At 34.5% G+C, this 18,851-nt stretch overlaps 1 protein-coding gene across 11 annotated transcripts in view; it reads right to left on the reverse strand.

The window, feature by feature from the left end:
• NFIB (nuclear factor I B) overlaps positions 1–18,851 on the reverse strand; it is a 241,171-nt gene that overhangs the window by 71,497 nt on the left and 150,823 nt on the right. For all 11 annotated transcript variants that reach the window (XM_066257269.1, XM_066257264.1, XM_066257268.1 and 8 more), the window contains one exon: positions 4,525–4,593. In XM_066257269.1, the coding sequence (XP_066113366.1) occupies positions 4,525–4,593 (69 nt within the window). The remainder of the gene's footprint in view (positions 1–4,524; positions 4,594–18,851) is intronic.

Here is an 18,851-nt window from a genome sequence, read left to right on the forward strand (position 1 = left end):
AGATAACCTTTTAGTTTAAACTTTTTCTACCACTTATAAGATAGGTGCCTCAGTTTCCCAAACTGTAATATAACATACCACCTATACTTATTTTGGAGATAACATGAGGTCAAAGTGATAAAGCCTAGTGTTGTGCCTGCTGCATAACAAAGGTTCAACAAATACGATTTTTCTTCCTTCTTTGATTTCTCCCCAATTTTCTTCCCTTGTAGGCTGAAGTGTTTAGCAAAGATGAAACAGCTAAACACAGATGAAGAAGTATCAATGAATCTACTTTGAAAATATGTTCACTCAACAAGTTATTGATTATATCTATCACTGGCAAGTGCTACAAGGGATACAAAATCGTCTAAGGTAGTCCTGGTCCTTAAAACATATTGAGCAACAAAGTAGATAAAAAAAATTATGAAAACATAAATACCAACATAATGCAGATTTTAATTAAAATGCTCAATGAATGGCACAATCAGTAAATGCTATACAATTTCAAGGTAAGAAGAATATGATACAAGTTAGAATGGTCTAAGGAATCCATAGAAAAGCCATAGCTGGCACTGGACCTTGGAGAAGGTACAGGTACTGAAGGGAGGCCACTGTAAATTTACATCAGTAGAAAAGTAGTGGGCAGAGATAATATGCAAGGAGACCAGGCAAGCTGGTGTCAAAGGAAAGTACTTAACAATAGTTTCTATTTCTTGACCTGCTTTTATTGGGCCATGAAGTGCCCTAATGAGAGAAAGTGTGTCTTGTGCTATAGCAACAAAATTCTAGAGCCCCAGAGACTCACTCTGAGAACACACAGTCTACTTCACTTTCCTGACTTTCCTGACGGCCTCACGCGGAATTTCAGATTCCAAAGGAACCACAGGTTTTCTAGGAATTCTTCTTACTCGGAAATTTTCTATAAACATTTGAAATGTGTTCACTATCAGTTGAATTGTATTCCAACATCAAGTAGGCCAAGATTAACTTAAAATGTTTTTGAAAGCATGATTATGAGGCCCATGCTTTAGTACAGAGAAGTATCAAGGAATAAACAATGAACACCTTTTTTTTCCTACTATAAATTAAATAAATCACTATATACAAGATTAGTCTCAGCTACAAAATTCTTGAGCTTCTGCTTTCTGTTAGATTGTTCATGTTCTATATAATTCACGTTAGCCTCATTTTACACATTCACCTAATGGCTTAAATCCTTTGGAAAGCTAAAATGCAGCTGCTTGTTGTGGCTTGAGGTACACTGGAGGTTAAAAATATGCAAGGTAAGAAATCCCACAGTAACCACATGCTCTGAAGTTTATTATTAGAATCTTGTTCTATGTGACATTGGAAAGCAGGGCATGTGATAGGAGGCATTTGCAGGGCTCAGTGAAAGCAAGCAATCTCCAGGTGATGGATACAATTCAAATAACTGAGCTACTAGAAAGAAACTTTGAACTTGTATAATATACGAACTATACGCACTTTATTAAGCTCGTGCAATATGTAGGCAAAGATCTGTAGTTTCTATGTAAACATATGGCTTGATAGTCAGCACACAGTGCTTGACCATAACCATACTAGGTGTAATTTATAGTAAAATGAATAACACCTAGTAATAATGCTTTCTTCAGAAAATTTTTCTAAATTTTGTTCCAGAAGGATTATTCCAGAGTATCAAATCAGTGATAGAAATAATCTGTCTACAAATGTACACATGAGCACTGTAAAAATTCAGTGTGCATTCTGACAATAAATGGGAGACTATGGAAAGAAACACGTTTATCAATAAACATTGGCCAAATTCTAAAACAGCACACTCACAAAATGTATTTAGTGATAAAGTGTACGAGAATAGCAAGTCCCAGACAGACATTCCTGTTTAAAAGTCTCTGAGAGAACTTCCCTCAGATGTACAGGTCAGCGTAAGCAGCTCTCCCAGAGAGGGGCAAGAAGCCTGAAAGCTGCAAATCATGATTAAGAGGCTGCCAATATCCTCTTATAAACCAAGCTCCAAAGGATCTCAGATTCTACGGGTGAGAGGCCAACCCTTCATCTCTCTCACTGTTCTCCTCAATCCAAAAGCTGATCCTAAATCAACTTTTAAGATGGAGATAATATCATTCAACAGAAAGATCACTATCCTAAAACTAAATAGCTTCATTAGCTAAAGTCAACATACACATTAGTGGGTCATATGATAGTAAAACCCTTGAGGAAAGAAACCATTAACATACTGTAAACCCTCAAAAAGTCAGAATTTGTGATATACAGCATAAGGTTGTGCTGAAGTTTACTTTTATTTAGCAAACCCTTATTTCATAAACAATAAAGTTCAAGTGTGCAAATAAGATTAAATATGGATATATTAAAACAAGAGAATAATTTCTTAAGCATTTCAGAGACATTTATATACAAAGTAAAAAAATAAATGTTTGCTGAATAAATTACTTAGTGGATTACTATAGATAATTAATGTACTAATTATAAATCAGTAATGTTTGCTGAAATAGATAACAAAAACCTCTAAGAAATGACTGTATGAATTAAGAAAGAACAAATGAAGTATATTAAACTTACCTCATTTCTAAGCTGTTATAGAAAAGTCATTTTTCATCTATTTTTTTTATGTTTCAAATTCAGATTTTTCAAAATACCACTTTGGGTTTATAATGGTTTTAATATGGCTCTCCTAAAGCATCTAGCATAATGTTACCCATGATGAAGAACTAATAATATTTTCTGACAGCTGATTCTACTGTGGAAGATGAAACTATATCATGCAACTTAGAAAAGTACAACTTTAAACAAATAATTTCATAATGTCTTATAACTAGCAGTACAGCTTAAATAACAATATAAAGAAAGCACACACACACAAACACACACCTTAAAATACCCCCTGGCTGGTTGGCTCCATGGATAGAGCATCGACCCAGCATATGGATGTCCTGGGTTCGATTGCCAGTCAAGGCACACAGAAGAAGCAACTATCTGCTTCTCTTCTCCTACTTCTCCTCCCGCAGCCAGTGGGTCAATTGGTTTGACTGTCAGCCCCAGACAGGGGTTGGCAGGTGGATCTCAGTCGGGGCACACGCCAGAAATCTGTCTCACTATCTCTCCTCCTCTCACTTAAAAACAAACAAAAAAATCTCCTTCCTTACATGCTGCCAGAAAGTGAAAGTAAGACACGGATATTCCTTTCCAAATTAAAAAATCAGCATAAAAAACTTTCAAAAGTCAAAGGCCTTCACACACCACATACTGATCAGAAAAAAACATACAGGTTCATCACCGTGGTCAATGGCATAAACCATCACAATCCTCTTCCCAGCAAATATGGACCCTGGAGCTACAGGATACTAGGTTTAGGCCAAGTGCCTAAATCTATGACAGAAGTCTTTTGGACATAAATTTATCCACCAGAGAATCAAGTCAGAAAATATAAGTTACTTAAAGTCTTAAAGGTTCATGAGATACTCTGACATACATGCTATTCACACTGGCTACTTTAGAAATCTGAACTCTTTGAGAAACCATGGTTCAAAAGACAGAGTAATATACTACTAGCCTGGAGACTCCTTCACTGAACACAACTCTAAAGCACTACCTATTTTTACCCTCAATAACTCACTCCTAGTTTGTTCTTTTGTATAATTGTAATGCTCATTCATGACCCCTGAATTTGACTCAAATAAAAACGCAATTTAGATTGCCATTACAGTATCTGAATAATATCATTCCAAACTGTAAGGTTCTCTATCAAAATGTCAAGTGCAAATACACCCTTCAAAGTTATACAAAGAAGCTAAATCAGAGAAGAGAGCAAGAAAAAAAATGTCACCTCCTTCAATGTAATCAGCATGTTAAGAGTTGCATTTTTAGATATATATTTGCACATGTTAGTTATAAATAAAAGAGTTGCTCAAGAAAACTTTTTCCCTGCTTAGTTAACTCAGCAGGTAAAGTTACCCAAGAAACATCTCATCCGGACTGCCAAGAATGGTGTCTCAGGTAAGGTGGTCAGTTAAAACAATTGATATTGTTTTGAGTAACAATGCTTTCTATCTATATCCAACTGCAATCTGCAAAGTTAATTTCTGTATCCCTCCACACTCTGCATGTTAGTGTGTATATCCTGTACATCTCTAAGCTCCCACCAAAATGTTAGTAAAATGAAAAAGCACTTATCTACAGGAAACTTATGTGAGTTATTATAACAATACGGAGTACATTTAATTAATCGTACTTCCTTTGATATAAATGACCATCTATGGTCACAGAGAGAACAGTGAATTAAATGAATACCAACAACACAGCAAATGAGAACAACCCCAACAAAAAATTTTAAGGACTTAAATGCAAATATTTCATAAAATTAGATAAAATATATTCACTAATTATTTCATCAGAAGGTCAGAGAATTTAAAACTCTATTTCTCCTAATATATGGTTACTCTTCATATTGTATTTAAGGTTCAAAAGATAAAAAATTTTAAATCTTAATGTAAAACTAAATAGTTAAGAAAACAATTTACTTACTTCTGGATACCCTCACGAGCTCTGATACATTGAAGACTCCAGATTTTACAAAACTATCTTCAAGGTATCCTGAAAATAAACATCAAGGGAGAAAAGATCAACACAGGCAGGAAGCAAATAAATGATTAAACACCAGAATTTGTTAAAGTGTTTTTAAACCAAAGGTTAGCACTATATATATCTATATATATACATATATATATAGATCTATATAGATATATGCTTACAACAAAAAAAGGTAAGAGCAAAATTCTTGTGAATACACACTGGGTAAAAGTGAAAAGTTCAGATGCTAAATAATCTACAGAGACAATTTTTTAAAACTTTCTAAATGTACAGGGCAATCAGCATGGTTAATTCTGCCATGGCACACCCACAGAGAAGGAAGGTTCAAGGGGTCTCATAAATGCATTCAGCTTGGTAGCATCTGGTAGACTAAAGTCCATTCATTTAAAAAAGAGAGAGAGGGAAAAAAAAAAAAAGGAAAACCACAACCACAATTAGCACCTTGTTGGAATTACTTCAAAGATCACTTGAAACCACTGTTTTTTCACAGATCCCTCCCTGATTAAAGAAAAGTGAGCTGCATACCAGCACTCCCACCCTCGTGCCAGGGTCACGAATCACACAAAAGCATAACCTGTACCTACAGCAAATACTCGGCACCAGCTTGTTTCTGTGCACCTTTAACATATCTCTTGTGATTTCCTTGCTTTCTCACCCTTGCTACTCCCCTGGACTACCTTCATTTCAACAACTGGACACATTTTCGAGCAAACAGTGGTCAATCCAGGTCTCCAAGGAATGCCACATGACCCTTCCCTGACTTCCAGGTACACGAGCCACTGTGGCTGTGGTCACCAGTTCAGGCATTTGAGTAAACCAGACCTCAGTGTGGTAGCTGGTCTAGCTACATCCAGGACGAGAGCTGACTAACGCCCTCTGTGTCACCAGTTTCTCATCTAGGAAGGAGGTATATAATGAAGGTGAGGAGGAAGAGACGCCTCAGGAAGGAGTACAGTTGTTCTATGCTGGCCCACAGAGAGATTAAAAAGCCTTAGAATTAAAATACTCCCAGGAAAAAACTCTAGATTCCAAGAACTAGCAATGTGATCAGATTTTACTTAAAGTTTTGGGGCTGACCGAGGGGGTGAGATTCATCACAGGGATGTGTGGCTTTGGTGGTTTAGCTACAGGAAGCACTCAAGTCAAAGAACTAGATTTGACCCCCAACTACGGTTTACCAGTGTGGAATCCTGAATATGTTATTAGACTCTTTGGGCCTCAGATCCCTCCTTTATAAATTAGAGATAATAAAATTATCTACATCGTAGAGTTGTTATAAATAATAAGTAAGATAAAAATATAAAGCCCATAGTAGGCACTGATTACATGTTACCAGTAAGTTACAATTGGCCACTGTAGCCAATGATCCCCATATACTGAATTATCCACACTAGATTCCAGAGTCTCAAATTATTTATAAATCTACATTCAGAAATTTCACCAAAAATAAAGTTTCCATGCCACTTTTTAACCATACAGAGCTTGAAAAAAACCAAAGAATCATTTAATTATCATATATGCTTTCCTGTTGTGAACTGAAGTCATGTGTACATCTGAACACTGTTTTATACCCACTCATCTACCTCCTTTAGAAAAAGAATGAACGAAAGAGGGAGACAAAATTATGAAATCATAGCTGGCAATAAAACTTAGATCTCATATTAATTCATAACTGTGAAAAAATATATAATTTTAAGAGGATAATAACAAAATGTCCCATTTGATGTACTTCTATTTTCAGAAAGTGCTACATGTTGAGCAATTAATTTTTCACCAGTTGAATTCCTTTCAGTGACTACTGAGTAACTCCTAGATTAGCCAACACAACACAGGTGCTAAAAGACAAGGAGACAAAAACACACTGACTTCCTTTGTGTGCTTGGGGGATAAAGACATTTCTAATTTTCTGAACCACTGAAGACTATCGTTATATACAAAGATTTCTGTTGCTTTTTTATTGTTCTTTTAAAGTAGAATAAGTTATACTTTTATATATGATAAACAGAATTCTATATTTAGTAACATTAAATATTAACTTATTTATATGTTATATAAATATAAAATATGTTTTATATATTATATATGTACTATATATAACTTATATACATTATATATATTATAAAATATATATATATTATACTGCATTTATCATGACTATAGTTCAAGTACTTAACCAAACAGACAGGATTATTTGTCCTCACCCACCTGTACTCTAAATGCCTGAGCTCTTATCTTTCTCAGGCAGGCAGCCCCCTTCTGATCGGAAGGCCCTCTTTCTGCATGCTCTACTCTCATTCTTCAGGATCCAGCTCAACCACCACCCACCCCATCAGCTGCTCCTCTGACTTCCATTACCAACCCTTGAGCCAGCTACAACCCATTTATTTCTGCTGTATTCACATAGCACCTAGTTTATTCTTATTTTACATCACTTTGGACATTCAAGCTTTCCAAGAGAACTGATTTTCTCAGGTCTTGTGTTTCTGAGTGGATTATCATCCCCTTTATTTGAGAGAGTTGGCTGAGTTTTTTGTCATCTCTCTATCTCTGAAATAACCAACTCAACCCCTTTATAACAGTAACTAAATGCTTCCAGAACAAAAATTTAAAATTCAGCTTAATAAAACAAGGTCACAAAAGAATAAATTAGTAATTTTATATCAGTGTACACTTAGATGGCTCAAGACTGAAGGATAACAATATTGAGCCTTGTTATTCTCCAGAATTCATTTGCTAAAGGTTTTATTTAGTCTTTGGTGTATAACTGGAAAGAGTAATGATTAGAGTGATTGTATCTATGACTTTGTTGTGTACTAATTCATAACTTTAGACATTTAGTACAAAATAATACCAAGGAACTAGAAGTGTTTAAAAAGTAAAAGCACAAAAATATTTGTAAAAAATGTTTTTGAATGAGTGAATGAACAGTAAACATTCCAGTATATTTACATAAATTACATCATGTTAATACATAACAACATTTGAATAGGTAGATATTATCTGAATTTAATTTCCTTATTATTGCAATGGTTAGTCAGGGCTCCATTTGCTTCTCAGTCAAGCCCATTAAGATGGAGTGGACTGTGGACCTGTTAGGAGCCTCATGAGGGAGGGAGGCTCTATCAGGGGTCTCAAACTCGTGGCCCACCGAACAATTTTGTGCAGCCCGCAGACTAATCCACGAAGTTCAAAATATTTTGGATAAAATTAAGTAAGCCTAGGGGCCTACTTGTATTTTTCATTTCTCTAGCATCTTGCTCTGCGGCCCACATGCTGAGTTGAGTTTGAGACCCCTGCTACATCAAGCTAACCCTACCAGTGGGAAGACAGTAAGGCAGTCACACACAGATAAATACAAGGACTATTCCCCAGAAAAGGGAAGGCAATTCAGAATGTAGGATGCTATTTCTCCATTCCCTACCCCTAATTCCCTAAGTTCTAAAAAATTTGAATCTACAAGAAAAACTGAAAGTTATTTTACTAAAACTACAAAAGCCATTGAAAATACGTCAGAACCACACTGACACCCACTAGACAAAATGCAACACTCTATGGGTCTCACTGTGTTCCGCTCCTGCATGGAGCACAGTGAGACTCCCAAGGATGAGCAGTAACGTCTACTGACAATAACCTTGTAAGAGTGGGGTGGGGGGAGAAATCAGGCAGCTGGGTGGCCTGGGAGAAGCACCTAAGAAGAGGGCTGCCACCATTCATTCATGTTTGTATGAAGCACAACCTTTACAATGGACCGGCATGACCCAAGGTGAGGCAGAGTCAAGAAAAGACATAGTAGATGACACGGTATTTGGATAGAAGAAATATATACCTGAGGACTGTGGCAAAATAAGTGGAGTGGATCATGCAGGGTGTCAGGAGCCCTGCGATAATATAGAGAGTGAGACTCAGCAAAGTGCAGGTTATGACTGTAATCTCCAGGCTGTGGGGGCTTCCAGGAACATGGTGTTCATGTGTTACACAGACAACTGCGAATCCAAGTCGCTGATACAAAGGCCAAAGATCTCAAAGCAATTTGAAGACATTCATGTAGTAAATTCCCTTCATCTACCAAAGGAAACATGAGCATCTCTGAGGCAGAGCAGATGTTTAATGGTTACAGAGCAATATTATACAACGGCTTAAGCCAGGAAGCAAAGAGCAACTCGGCATTTGTGTGATGCTGTATTTACACTACATGTATGCTTTTTAAAAAACAAAATTGAGTAGGAAATAAAGACCTCTGCAAAATGGAAACTCTCAAAGGCAATTTCAAATTATATTATTTTACTTTTTTTATTTTTCTCTAACAAAAGCAACAATAAATCACTACTCAGAAGTTAATATAGTGTTTAACCTCCTTTACAAACAATAACAGAGGGACACAATGGCATATCTAACTGTTAATATCTCAAATTATAATCAGCACCATTTGAATGTTAAACAACATTTACATAGAAAATCCAAAAGAAGACTGATAACGCTCATTTTTATAGTCTACTGTGTTCTATTCTTGAAATTAAAAATAAATAAGCCACTGAAAGCAGTTATTATTATACATTCATGAAAGCTGTCTTCAAGTATTTGAAGGACTGGGAATGTAGATAGTGAATTAGATTTATTCTGTATAGATCCAGGAACTCTTTTTTTGGCCCGATAAACAGATTTGTCATCCAATAAGAAAAGTCCCAGAAAGAAATGTGAAACCTTGCAAAGGTAATAATAACCAACATGTGCCAACTTACTGTGCTAAGATCTTCAAAAGCATTACTTTACAATGTTCACAATTAGATTACCGGTTGTCATGCAATGAGGTAGGGGTTTTCTAGCTACAAAGCCACCATTAGATTTAAGAATTATCCCTAGATAGAAAATGAGATAAAAGCACCTCCAATGACTATTGCAACCCTCAGATTTCACTTTTTTTAAAAAATAATTTTATTTTTTTAATGGGGCGACATCAATAAATCAGGATACATATATTCAAAGATAACATGTCCAGGTTATCTTGTCGTTCAATTATGTTGCATACCCATCACCCAAAGTCAAATTGTCCTCTGTCACCATCTATCTAGTTTTCTTTGTGCCCCTCCCCCTTTCCCTCTCCCTCTCCCCCCTCCCCCCCGTAACCACCCAGTCTTATCAATGTCTCTTAGTCTCACTTTTATGTCCCACCTACGTATGGAATAATGTTGTTCCTGGTTTTTTCTGACTTACTTATTTCACTTCGTATAATGTTATCAAGATCCCACCATTTTGCTGTAAATGATCCGATGTCATAATTTCTTATGGCTGAGTAGTATTCCATAGTGTATATGTGCCACACCTTCTTTATCCAGTCATCTATTGATGGGCTTTTTGGTTGTTTCCATGTCCTGGCCACTGTGAACAGTGCTGCAATGAACATGGGGCTGCATGTGTCTTAACGTATCAATGTTTCTGAGTTTTGGGGTATATACCCAGTAGAGGGATTGCTGGGTCATAAGGTTGTTCTATTTTCAGTTTTTTGAAGAACCACCATACTTTCTTCCATAATGGTTGTACTACTTTACATTCCCACCAACAGTGTATGAGGGTTCCTTTTTCTCCACAGCCTCTCCAACATTTGCTATTACCTGTCTTGTTAATAGCTAATCTAACAGGTATGAGGTGGTATCTCATTGCAGTTTTGATTTGCATTTCTCTAATAACGAAAGAAGATGAGCATCTTTTCATATATCTGTTGGCCATTTGTATTTCTTCCTGGGAGAAGTGTCTGTTCATATCCTCTTCCCATTTTTTCATTGGATTGTTTGTTTGTTGTTGAGTTTTATGAGTTCTTTGTATATTTTGGATATTAGGCCCTTATCTGAGCTGTTGTTTGAAAATATCATTTCCCATTTAGTTGGCTGTCTGTTTATTTTGTTATCAGTTTCTCTTGCTGAGCAAAAACTTCTTAGTCTGATGTAGTCTCATTCATTAATTTTTGCCTTCACTTCTTTTGCCTTTGGAGTCAAATTAAAATTAACATACAGAAGTCAATAGCCTTTCTATATGCCAACAATGAAACATTTGAGAACGAACTCAAAAGAATAATCCCCTTCACGATTGCAACAAAAAAAATAAAATACCTAGGAATAAACATAACAAAGAACGTAAAGGACTTATATAATGAAAACTATAAACCATTGTTAAGGGAAATCGAAAAAGATATGAGATGGAAGAATATTCCTTGTTCTTGGTTAGGAAGAATAAATATAATCAAGATGGCACTTTTTATATGGCTGTTTCCTATTAGTTTTCTTTCATTGCTTTAGAGAGAGAACAGGACACTAGGTATCTCACTAGGTATTTCACATTCATTTTCTAGCCTGATGATTTCAATAGTTCACTTCCTGCACTAGAGTGTAAAAAATGTCTCAACTCTGCTTTACGGATGTAAAGGAGGAGAAGATATGGTATTTCACACTAGCTCTTTGCTAGTCTTCATATAACTTCAACTACCATCACTAACCCTTAGTATTTCTGGTAGTGATGTCATAAGACAAAACTCTATCCTCAGTCTCTGAACTGATATGAACTAACCAGATTAAGGATGAAATTGTGACTGCAAAATAGACATACTACCCATTATAAAAATAATGTTTCTTTGCACAGAGACTGAACCTCAGCCTATAGCCAAGGTTAACTAGTATTAATTTAGAATTATGTATCCTCCAGTATAAAATGTAAATCCCTGATGGTGATATAAGCGATCTATCTGGTAGGAAGTCAGAAATTTTCTGACTTTAAAAAACAGTCCTACATTAATACATTATAGTATTTGTCTTTTTTAGTATTTTCTACCAATACATTAACCTTATTCATATAAAATTGGGATTAAATTTAAATACATTTGTATCCTGCTTTTTACTAATTAGTACTTCCTTTTTCCTTTTAGATTTCAGTTTATCAAAAGCATAATTTTAATGCTTATATAATATTACACTGAACAAACATATCATACTTTATTTGACCAGTCTCCAATTGTTTGGCATTTTAGGTTGTTTCCCATTTTAAAAAGAAATATTATAAACAACACTGCCATTATCATCCTTGTACACAAATCTTTGTCAGCAATTCTCATGCTTTCCTTAGGATGCAGTTCCCAGAAGTGGAGTTACGGGGTCAAAGGACATATACTCTTTTAAATCTATTGGTAAAAACTGTCAAGCCTGACCAGGCGGTGGCGAAATGGATGGAGCATCAGACTGGGATGCGGAGGACCCAGGTTCGAGACTCCAAGGTCACCAGATTGAGCGCGGGCTCATCTGGTTTGAGCAAAGCTCACCAGCTTGGACCCAAGGTCGCTGGCTCAGTCTGCTGAAAGCCCACAATCAAGGCACATATGAGAAAGCAATTAATGAACAACTAAGGTGTCGCAACGAAAAACTGACAATTAATGCTTCTCGTCTCTCTGTTCCTGTCTGTCTGTCCCTATCTGCCCCTCTTCTTTGACTCTCTCTCTGTCTCTGTGAGGAAAGAAAAGAAAGTCAAGCTATTTTCCATGAACATTTTAGCCAATTCATACTCCCTCTGACAGATCATGAGTGTGTTCAGGTCCCTACCCTGCTACCAGAATTATGTATTATTTATATTAGTACTGATTTGTTTTTTAATTGTGGCAAGCTGATAGAGAAAAGACAACATCAATGCTATAATTTTCATTTATTTAATTATAATAAAGTTGGATATATTTCAGACACATATGCATTATTTATTTGAACATAACATTAAAAAATAGGTAAAGTACAAACTGCGCTAGCAGGAATATTTTATTCCTAGTAATGATGAGATTATTCATAGAGTTTCACAGTGACTGATAATGTTGGCTATTAACTGATGATTGATTTTTTTTCTCATCTTTTGATGTATTCACTTATTCCTACTTTTCTCAAATTTTAAAAAGGTTCTCTGGTCAGAATGATTATTGGATATTATTAACTGCTTTTTTGGCATTAATGAGGATTATCCATGTTTTTCTCACAACATTTATTGTTCTTATATATTACTGAATTTTCAAATTATCTTTGCTTATCCATGGAAGATAATTTACTGTTGAACTGGTTGGCTAACAGTTTCTTCCCACTTCTCTATATGTAGTTAAGATAACTCTGTGGAATTTTTTGTATTTTATTTGTCAAGTTTCCTACCAGGATTATATGCATGGCATGTTTTATAAAATGCTTTGAATAAGTCATTATTTTTTATAAAAAAATATTAAAAGTTCTTGAAATTTTGGAAAAAATCACTGATAAAATCGTCTTCCCAAAATCGGAGAAAATACGTACACAACTTTCAGTCTCTCATGAGATTTACTCTACTCTTGCTTTCTTCTCTCGAGACAATTTTATTATCTATTTTCCTATCAATTCTTTCAATTATTTAAGTTTATTAAGACAATATTTTATAGTTTACTAAGTTGGCTGTGTTTATTTTTACAGTACCATAGTATCATATTATATCAAACATATAATTATGTAATACTGCAATGAACATAATTAAATTATATTAAACTATACCAAAAAATATCAGCTTTACCATTAACTATGTAAACCTAAGGCAAATTAGGCAACTTTGCTATACCTCACATTTCACCTCTCTAAAACTGAGATGATAATCATAATACATATAAGTCAATATAAAAACTGTATATTATTTTCAAATAATAGGAAAGAGACATTTCAAGAGAGGGAAAGGAAAGATAGAACTTCCAAATTAACAGAGAAAACAAAACACAATAAATAGAAACTTAATAAAGCAGCAAAAATAAGGACATAAAATGTAAAATGAAATAATTAATGTAAAGGAAAATAGAAAGAATAAAATTAAGTATATTAATCATTGCAATAAATGTAAGTGGACTGAATAGTGCCATAAAGAGAGCATTAGATCAACTCAAGCAAATAAAATCCAACTATTGTCAAGAAACACAAGACAAAAAGATAAGAAGAAAGTTTGAAAACAAAAGATAGGCAAAGAGAAATCAGGCAAATTAAAACAAAAACCCTCCTGTCAATTAGCAAAGGTTAAGATGGAATTTAAAATGAGGACAATAAAAGAGAAAGATTATTATAAATGGATAAAAGGCACAATTAATGAAAAGAATATCCAACTCCACATGCACCAAGCAATATTGATTAAAATACAAGAAACTTGAAATAATACAAATACATAGAAAGAACTTTGAATACATCTTTTTTCCAACTGACCATGAATATTAGACAAAGACTAATTTTATATCATTCAAATATAAATTATACTTTGTTGTTATGTCCATGGAAACTTTATAAAAATTAACCGTGTCTTTTCTTTTTAAAAAAAATATTTTTGTACAACCACTAGAAATTTTATTGTTTTTTTATAAAGATTTTATTTATTCATTATAGAGAGGGGAGAGAGAGAGAGAGACAGAGACAGAGACAGAGACAGAGAAGGGGGGAGGAGCAGGAAGCATCAACTCCCATATTTGCCTTGACCAGGCGAGCCCAGGGTTTTGAACCGGCGACCTCAGCGTTTCCAGGTTGATGCTTTATCCATTGTGCCACCACAGGTCAGGCTCTTTTCTTTTTTAATTTTACTGGAGACACTGAATAACACAGTTATACAATACATCTTTGTACCCTTTACTATGTATTCACTGCCCCACCCAAGTCAAGTCTTCACCATATCTTTGACAAACAGTAAACTTTCACAAATTCTTCAAAGTAGAGACTTTTTCAGGTCATAAGATCTCATCTTGGAGAAATAAACTAAAAGTAAAAAACAAAAAGTGACCAAATTTTCTGAACTACATGAAAATTAAGAAATTAAGCTATGAATCAAACAAAATAAAAAAAATTATAAACTATATAGAAAGCAATGAAAAGGAGTAAAGAAAAAAAATTTGTGATAAGATAAAAGAAAAGCAAAACAACCCAGAAAAGTTAAAAAGGGAATGAAATATAAGAGCTAAAATTAGTAAAACTGAAAAAAGAGTATTTACAAGATTAAAAGGAAAGATGGTTCCCTTAAAAGACCAGCAAAATATAAAATCATAAGCCAAATGCACCAAAAGAAGTATAAAAAAGTAACGCATGTTACTGACCACAACCTTACTTACTAAAACAATATTGAGAAAAGTGGTCATCTGAATAGACCAATTACCCTAGTGCAGTGGTTCCCAGTATCTGCTGATCACTGGGATCACTGGGGGTTTTTGAAGAACAACCTATGTTTGGCTTCCTTCTCCAGCTACTCTGATTTAATTGGCATAGACGTGACCTAGAGATGAAAATGTTCTAAAAGTTCCCCAGGTGATTCAAATGAGCAGCAAAGTTTGGGAACCACTGCACTCATATTTTCCTATTGAATGTGGTTCCAGAAAGAATAGCATTGGCATCACCTGGAAGTTTGTAAGACATGACTCCAGACCCTGGGAGTCAGAATCTGCAGCTTAAGAGATCCACAGGTGACTTATATGCACTTTAGAATTTAAAAACCCTGTAACAGAATTTAAAAAGTGATTTAAAAACACCTTTTAAGAAGGCACCAGATACAGATGGGTGCACAGCTGGATTTTATCTATCCTTTGCTAAGTCTTTAAATTCCAATGCTATTTATACTCTTGCAGGTCTTACGAAGACACTCTCATGAGGTTTTACTGGGTCAGCAAAAATAACTAAACTGGCAACCCACTTCATCAAAATAACCAAAGATCAAGGACACATGTAAATGCAATTTTGAGAATACTAAATAAAACTGAATATATCCAATTCATATGTTCCAATTAAATACAGTAATGTTATCAAAAATACAATATTATCATTAGGGTTTATTCCATGATGTACAGTTCACTATCAAGAAATCTATCAATATGATAGAGAAACACAAACACACACGTGCAACCATATTAACTGATGCTGAAAATGTACTGGATACCAAGGAGAGAAAAGCATCCCTAATAACAAATCTAATCAAAAATATCTATAAAAGCAAACAATAAAAAGCCTTTAGCAAAACCCAACAACATATTTTCATAAAAGTAGAAAACAAGTCTGCCATTCCTAGTTACCCCACCTCCTCCAAACTTCTTTGCTTTTCAGTTGTTAAAAATGTAATCTATAACTAAACCAGCCACACACAAAAAAGAAATAAGGTGGAGTATTCAAACTCACAAAAACAAAGAGGATAGGTGGCTGCCAGGGTTTGGGGGGAACGGGAATGGGGAGTTGCTACTTAATGGATACAGTTTCAGTTTTACAAGTAGAAAACGTTCTGGTGATTGGTTGCAAAATAATGCTAATAAACAATGCTACTGAACTGTATACAAATGATTAAAGTGGTAAATTTTGTTTATGTTTATTTTGTCACCATTTAAAAAATGTTATCTGGAATTTGAGACATAGATAATTGTTATAAAATATATATACACACATATACACACACAAAAAAAGACCTTTATATCTGCAATCTTGTTTATAATAATTAATTAGGCATAACTCTCATTATTAGTTTATATCTATATAATATTAGCTATAAGTGTGTGTGTGTGTGTGTGTGTGTGTGTGTGTGTGTATATATATATATATGGGGACTTTCCTGTTCCAAAAATGTTTTATTGTTCATCACTCTGCCAATTGCAATAGGTTCTGAACTTTTTACAAAGAAAATAAGGGACTGTATCTTTTGAGACCACAAATAATAAAGAATATATTTATATTATCTTTGACTAGAGATAAAACTCTTTGAACAACAACAAAAAGTTTCACCATAATTTTAAATACTCCCTCAGTCTTCTGAAATTCAATGTTGACCAGAAACAAAATAAAACAAAACAGGTAATTTGTTTTTTCTTCTAGGATAATTATAAAGTTCCATAAAATACAAAATTTCAACAGGACATATTTAGCTAGCATTACTATTGGTTGAATATAGTTAACCCTTTTGATCTGAGGACTTAGATCTTTTTTAACTCATAAAAGTTTTCTCATTTACCTTTGATTCTATTTCTCTCCTAAATGCTCTGATTTCTTACTAAGAACCCCTAAACTAATGCTCAATGTTCTTTCATCCCTTCATATAACGTTTTTCTCATCATTTTAAACTCTCTGTTCTCTTCCTCTCCTTTTGGAACAAACATCTCGAGTTTATCCTCTGTATCACTGATTGATTATTTCCACAATATCAATTCTATTTCCTATTTCGTCAATGCACATTTTAGTTGTATGAAATCAACTTTAGTTTTCTTGCTGTTTCCTTATCTCACATGGTATACTCTGTTCACCAAGCTATTCTTTTATCTGTTCGTTTTTTTCAAAAAAGTCCTTTCTTCTGGGTAAAGAAATTGTTTTTTTTTCTGAAATTTTCTTCTAGTTTTTCACTTTCAAAAATATGTTGTTCTGGATCTTGATGATGTACCCTTTCTTTTGTTCTTCAGTAGTTGCTTACCAAGGGCATCCTGTTGTCATTTCTTTTTACTTAAACAATGCGCTATCCAGATTTAGGGGTTGGTCTCAGAAAAGCTGATGGCTTTCCCTTGGCTACTGTTAAGTAAAGGTCTCAAAACAGGTTGAAATTTAAGACTCCAGCATTGACATCATTGGACCTGATTCCTGTCTTCTCATTTACTGGTTGTAGAGCTTTGAGTAAATTACTTAACTTTAATATAAATAATAATAAAAATAACAATGATGCTGGTAACAATAGTGGGTATCATTTACTGAGTGTTATATGACAGCCTCTGTGCTAAAAGGACTCTAAACTCGATCTCAGTCCAATCTCTAGATTTGCTCCTTTTTTTAGTAATGATTTTGAATAATTACTTAAACTCCCTAACCTCCCAAATCCCATTTGTAAAATGGGGACAATAATAATAATAATAATAATAATAATAATGCTGAAATCATAAATTTTGGGTGAGGATTAAGTAAGAAAGCCATATAAAGTACTTAGGGTTCAATAAATACTTATTGGTAAAGGCTGCAGTTGTAATACAAATAACAATGTTGGTCAGAATTGATAAGTACACTTCTAGCAAACTCCGCAAAACAGCTGGTCCTTCATCTAGTGAGCCTTTATGATAAAGATGGGCTCTTCTTGCCCCATCACCTAGATATGCCAGAGCCTACCAGGTAGTACATGAAAACTCTATATAATGCAAGGCTCAGGGAGGACAGACGAGGTCAAGTTCACCAAGGGCCTTGTTTATGGTGCAAAGGAGTTAGATTCTACCCCAGAGTGGACATTTTTTTGATTTACATTAAAAAATGGAATCAGGGGGTGAGATATCCTCCCATACTCTTCCTCCTCCTCCCTTTCTCCTCCATTTCTCAACCCTGCTGTTCTCTGAGTTTATAGCCTTTTAAATTGATATTTTAAAAACCTCTGCACTTTGGGGATGTTAGTAGGGTAGAATAAAACTTAAATGTCTACAATTTCCCAGGGAACCAACACTACTATTTTTTTTATGAGATAAAAGATAGGGAAACCTATCTAAACACTTCTAAAATTCCTTTAACGGCACTGATCATATAGCTAAGCCTTCAAAATTCTACCAAGTGATTATTATCCTTCTGTCCCAGTTTTAGCGTGCTTAGAAAAAGTTTGTAAGGTTTTACATATCTGCATGGAAATTTTAGTGAAGGGTTGGGATAATGTGAATCAGAAGTTAGGCAAATGTAGACTTTATATTAATAACACATGGATAAATCTCAAGATCATTATGCTGAATTAAAGAAGCCAGAAAAAAAGAGAATACATGTTGTATGATACCATTTATACAGAATTCTAGAAATGTAAACTAATGTATAGTCACAGAAAACAGATCAGAAGTCATCTGAGAATGGAGGTAGAGAAAGAGATGAATTCCAAAGCAGTCAGAGGAAGCTTTTGAGGTTGATGGACATGCTCACCATCTTGATTGTGGTGTTGGTTTCATGAGTACGGACATATGTCAAAACTCACTACCTTCATATAGGTAGTACCTTTCTTTTCCTTCCCTTCCATGCATATATATGATACCATAGATACACAGGCAGTTTATTTTATGTAAATTATACCTCAATAAACAAATAAAAAATACATCCTTGAGCAAGTTATCTTTAATCAAAGGTCTCCAAATTTCTAGAAGGTGACCAAAAAAGTAATAATAATCACAAATGATTTGGAAATACCTTGTAATCAGGAAAATTTTTTGAAAATATTAACTGTCAGTCATGTATTTTTTGCAGCTTCTAGCAAGGTATCTTACCTATTCCCTCATTCATAAA

This window comes from Saccopteryx bilineata, chromosome 2 (assembly GCF_036850765.1).
Source record: "Saccopteryx bilineata isolate mSacBil1 chromosome 2, mSacBil1_pri_phased_curated, whole genome shotgun sequence".
NCBI classification, from domain to species: domain Eukaryota; kingdom Metazoa; phylum Chordata; class Mammalia; order Chiroptera; family Emballonuridae; genus Saccopteryx; species Saccopteryx bilineata.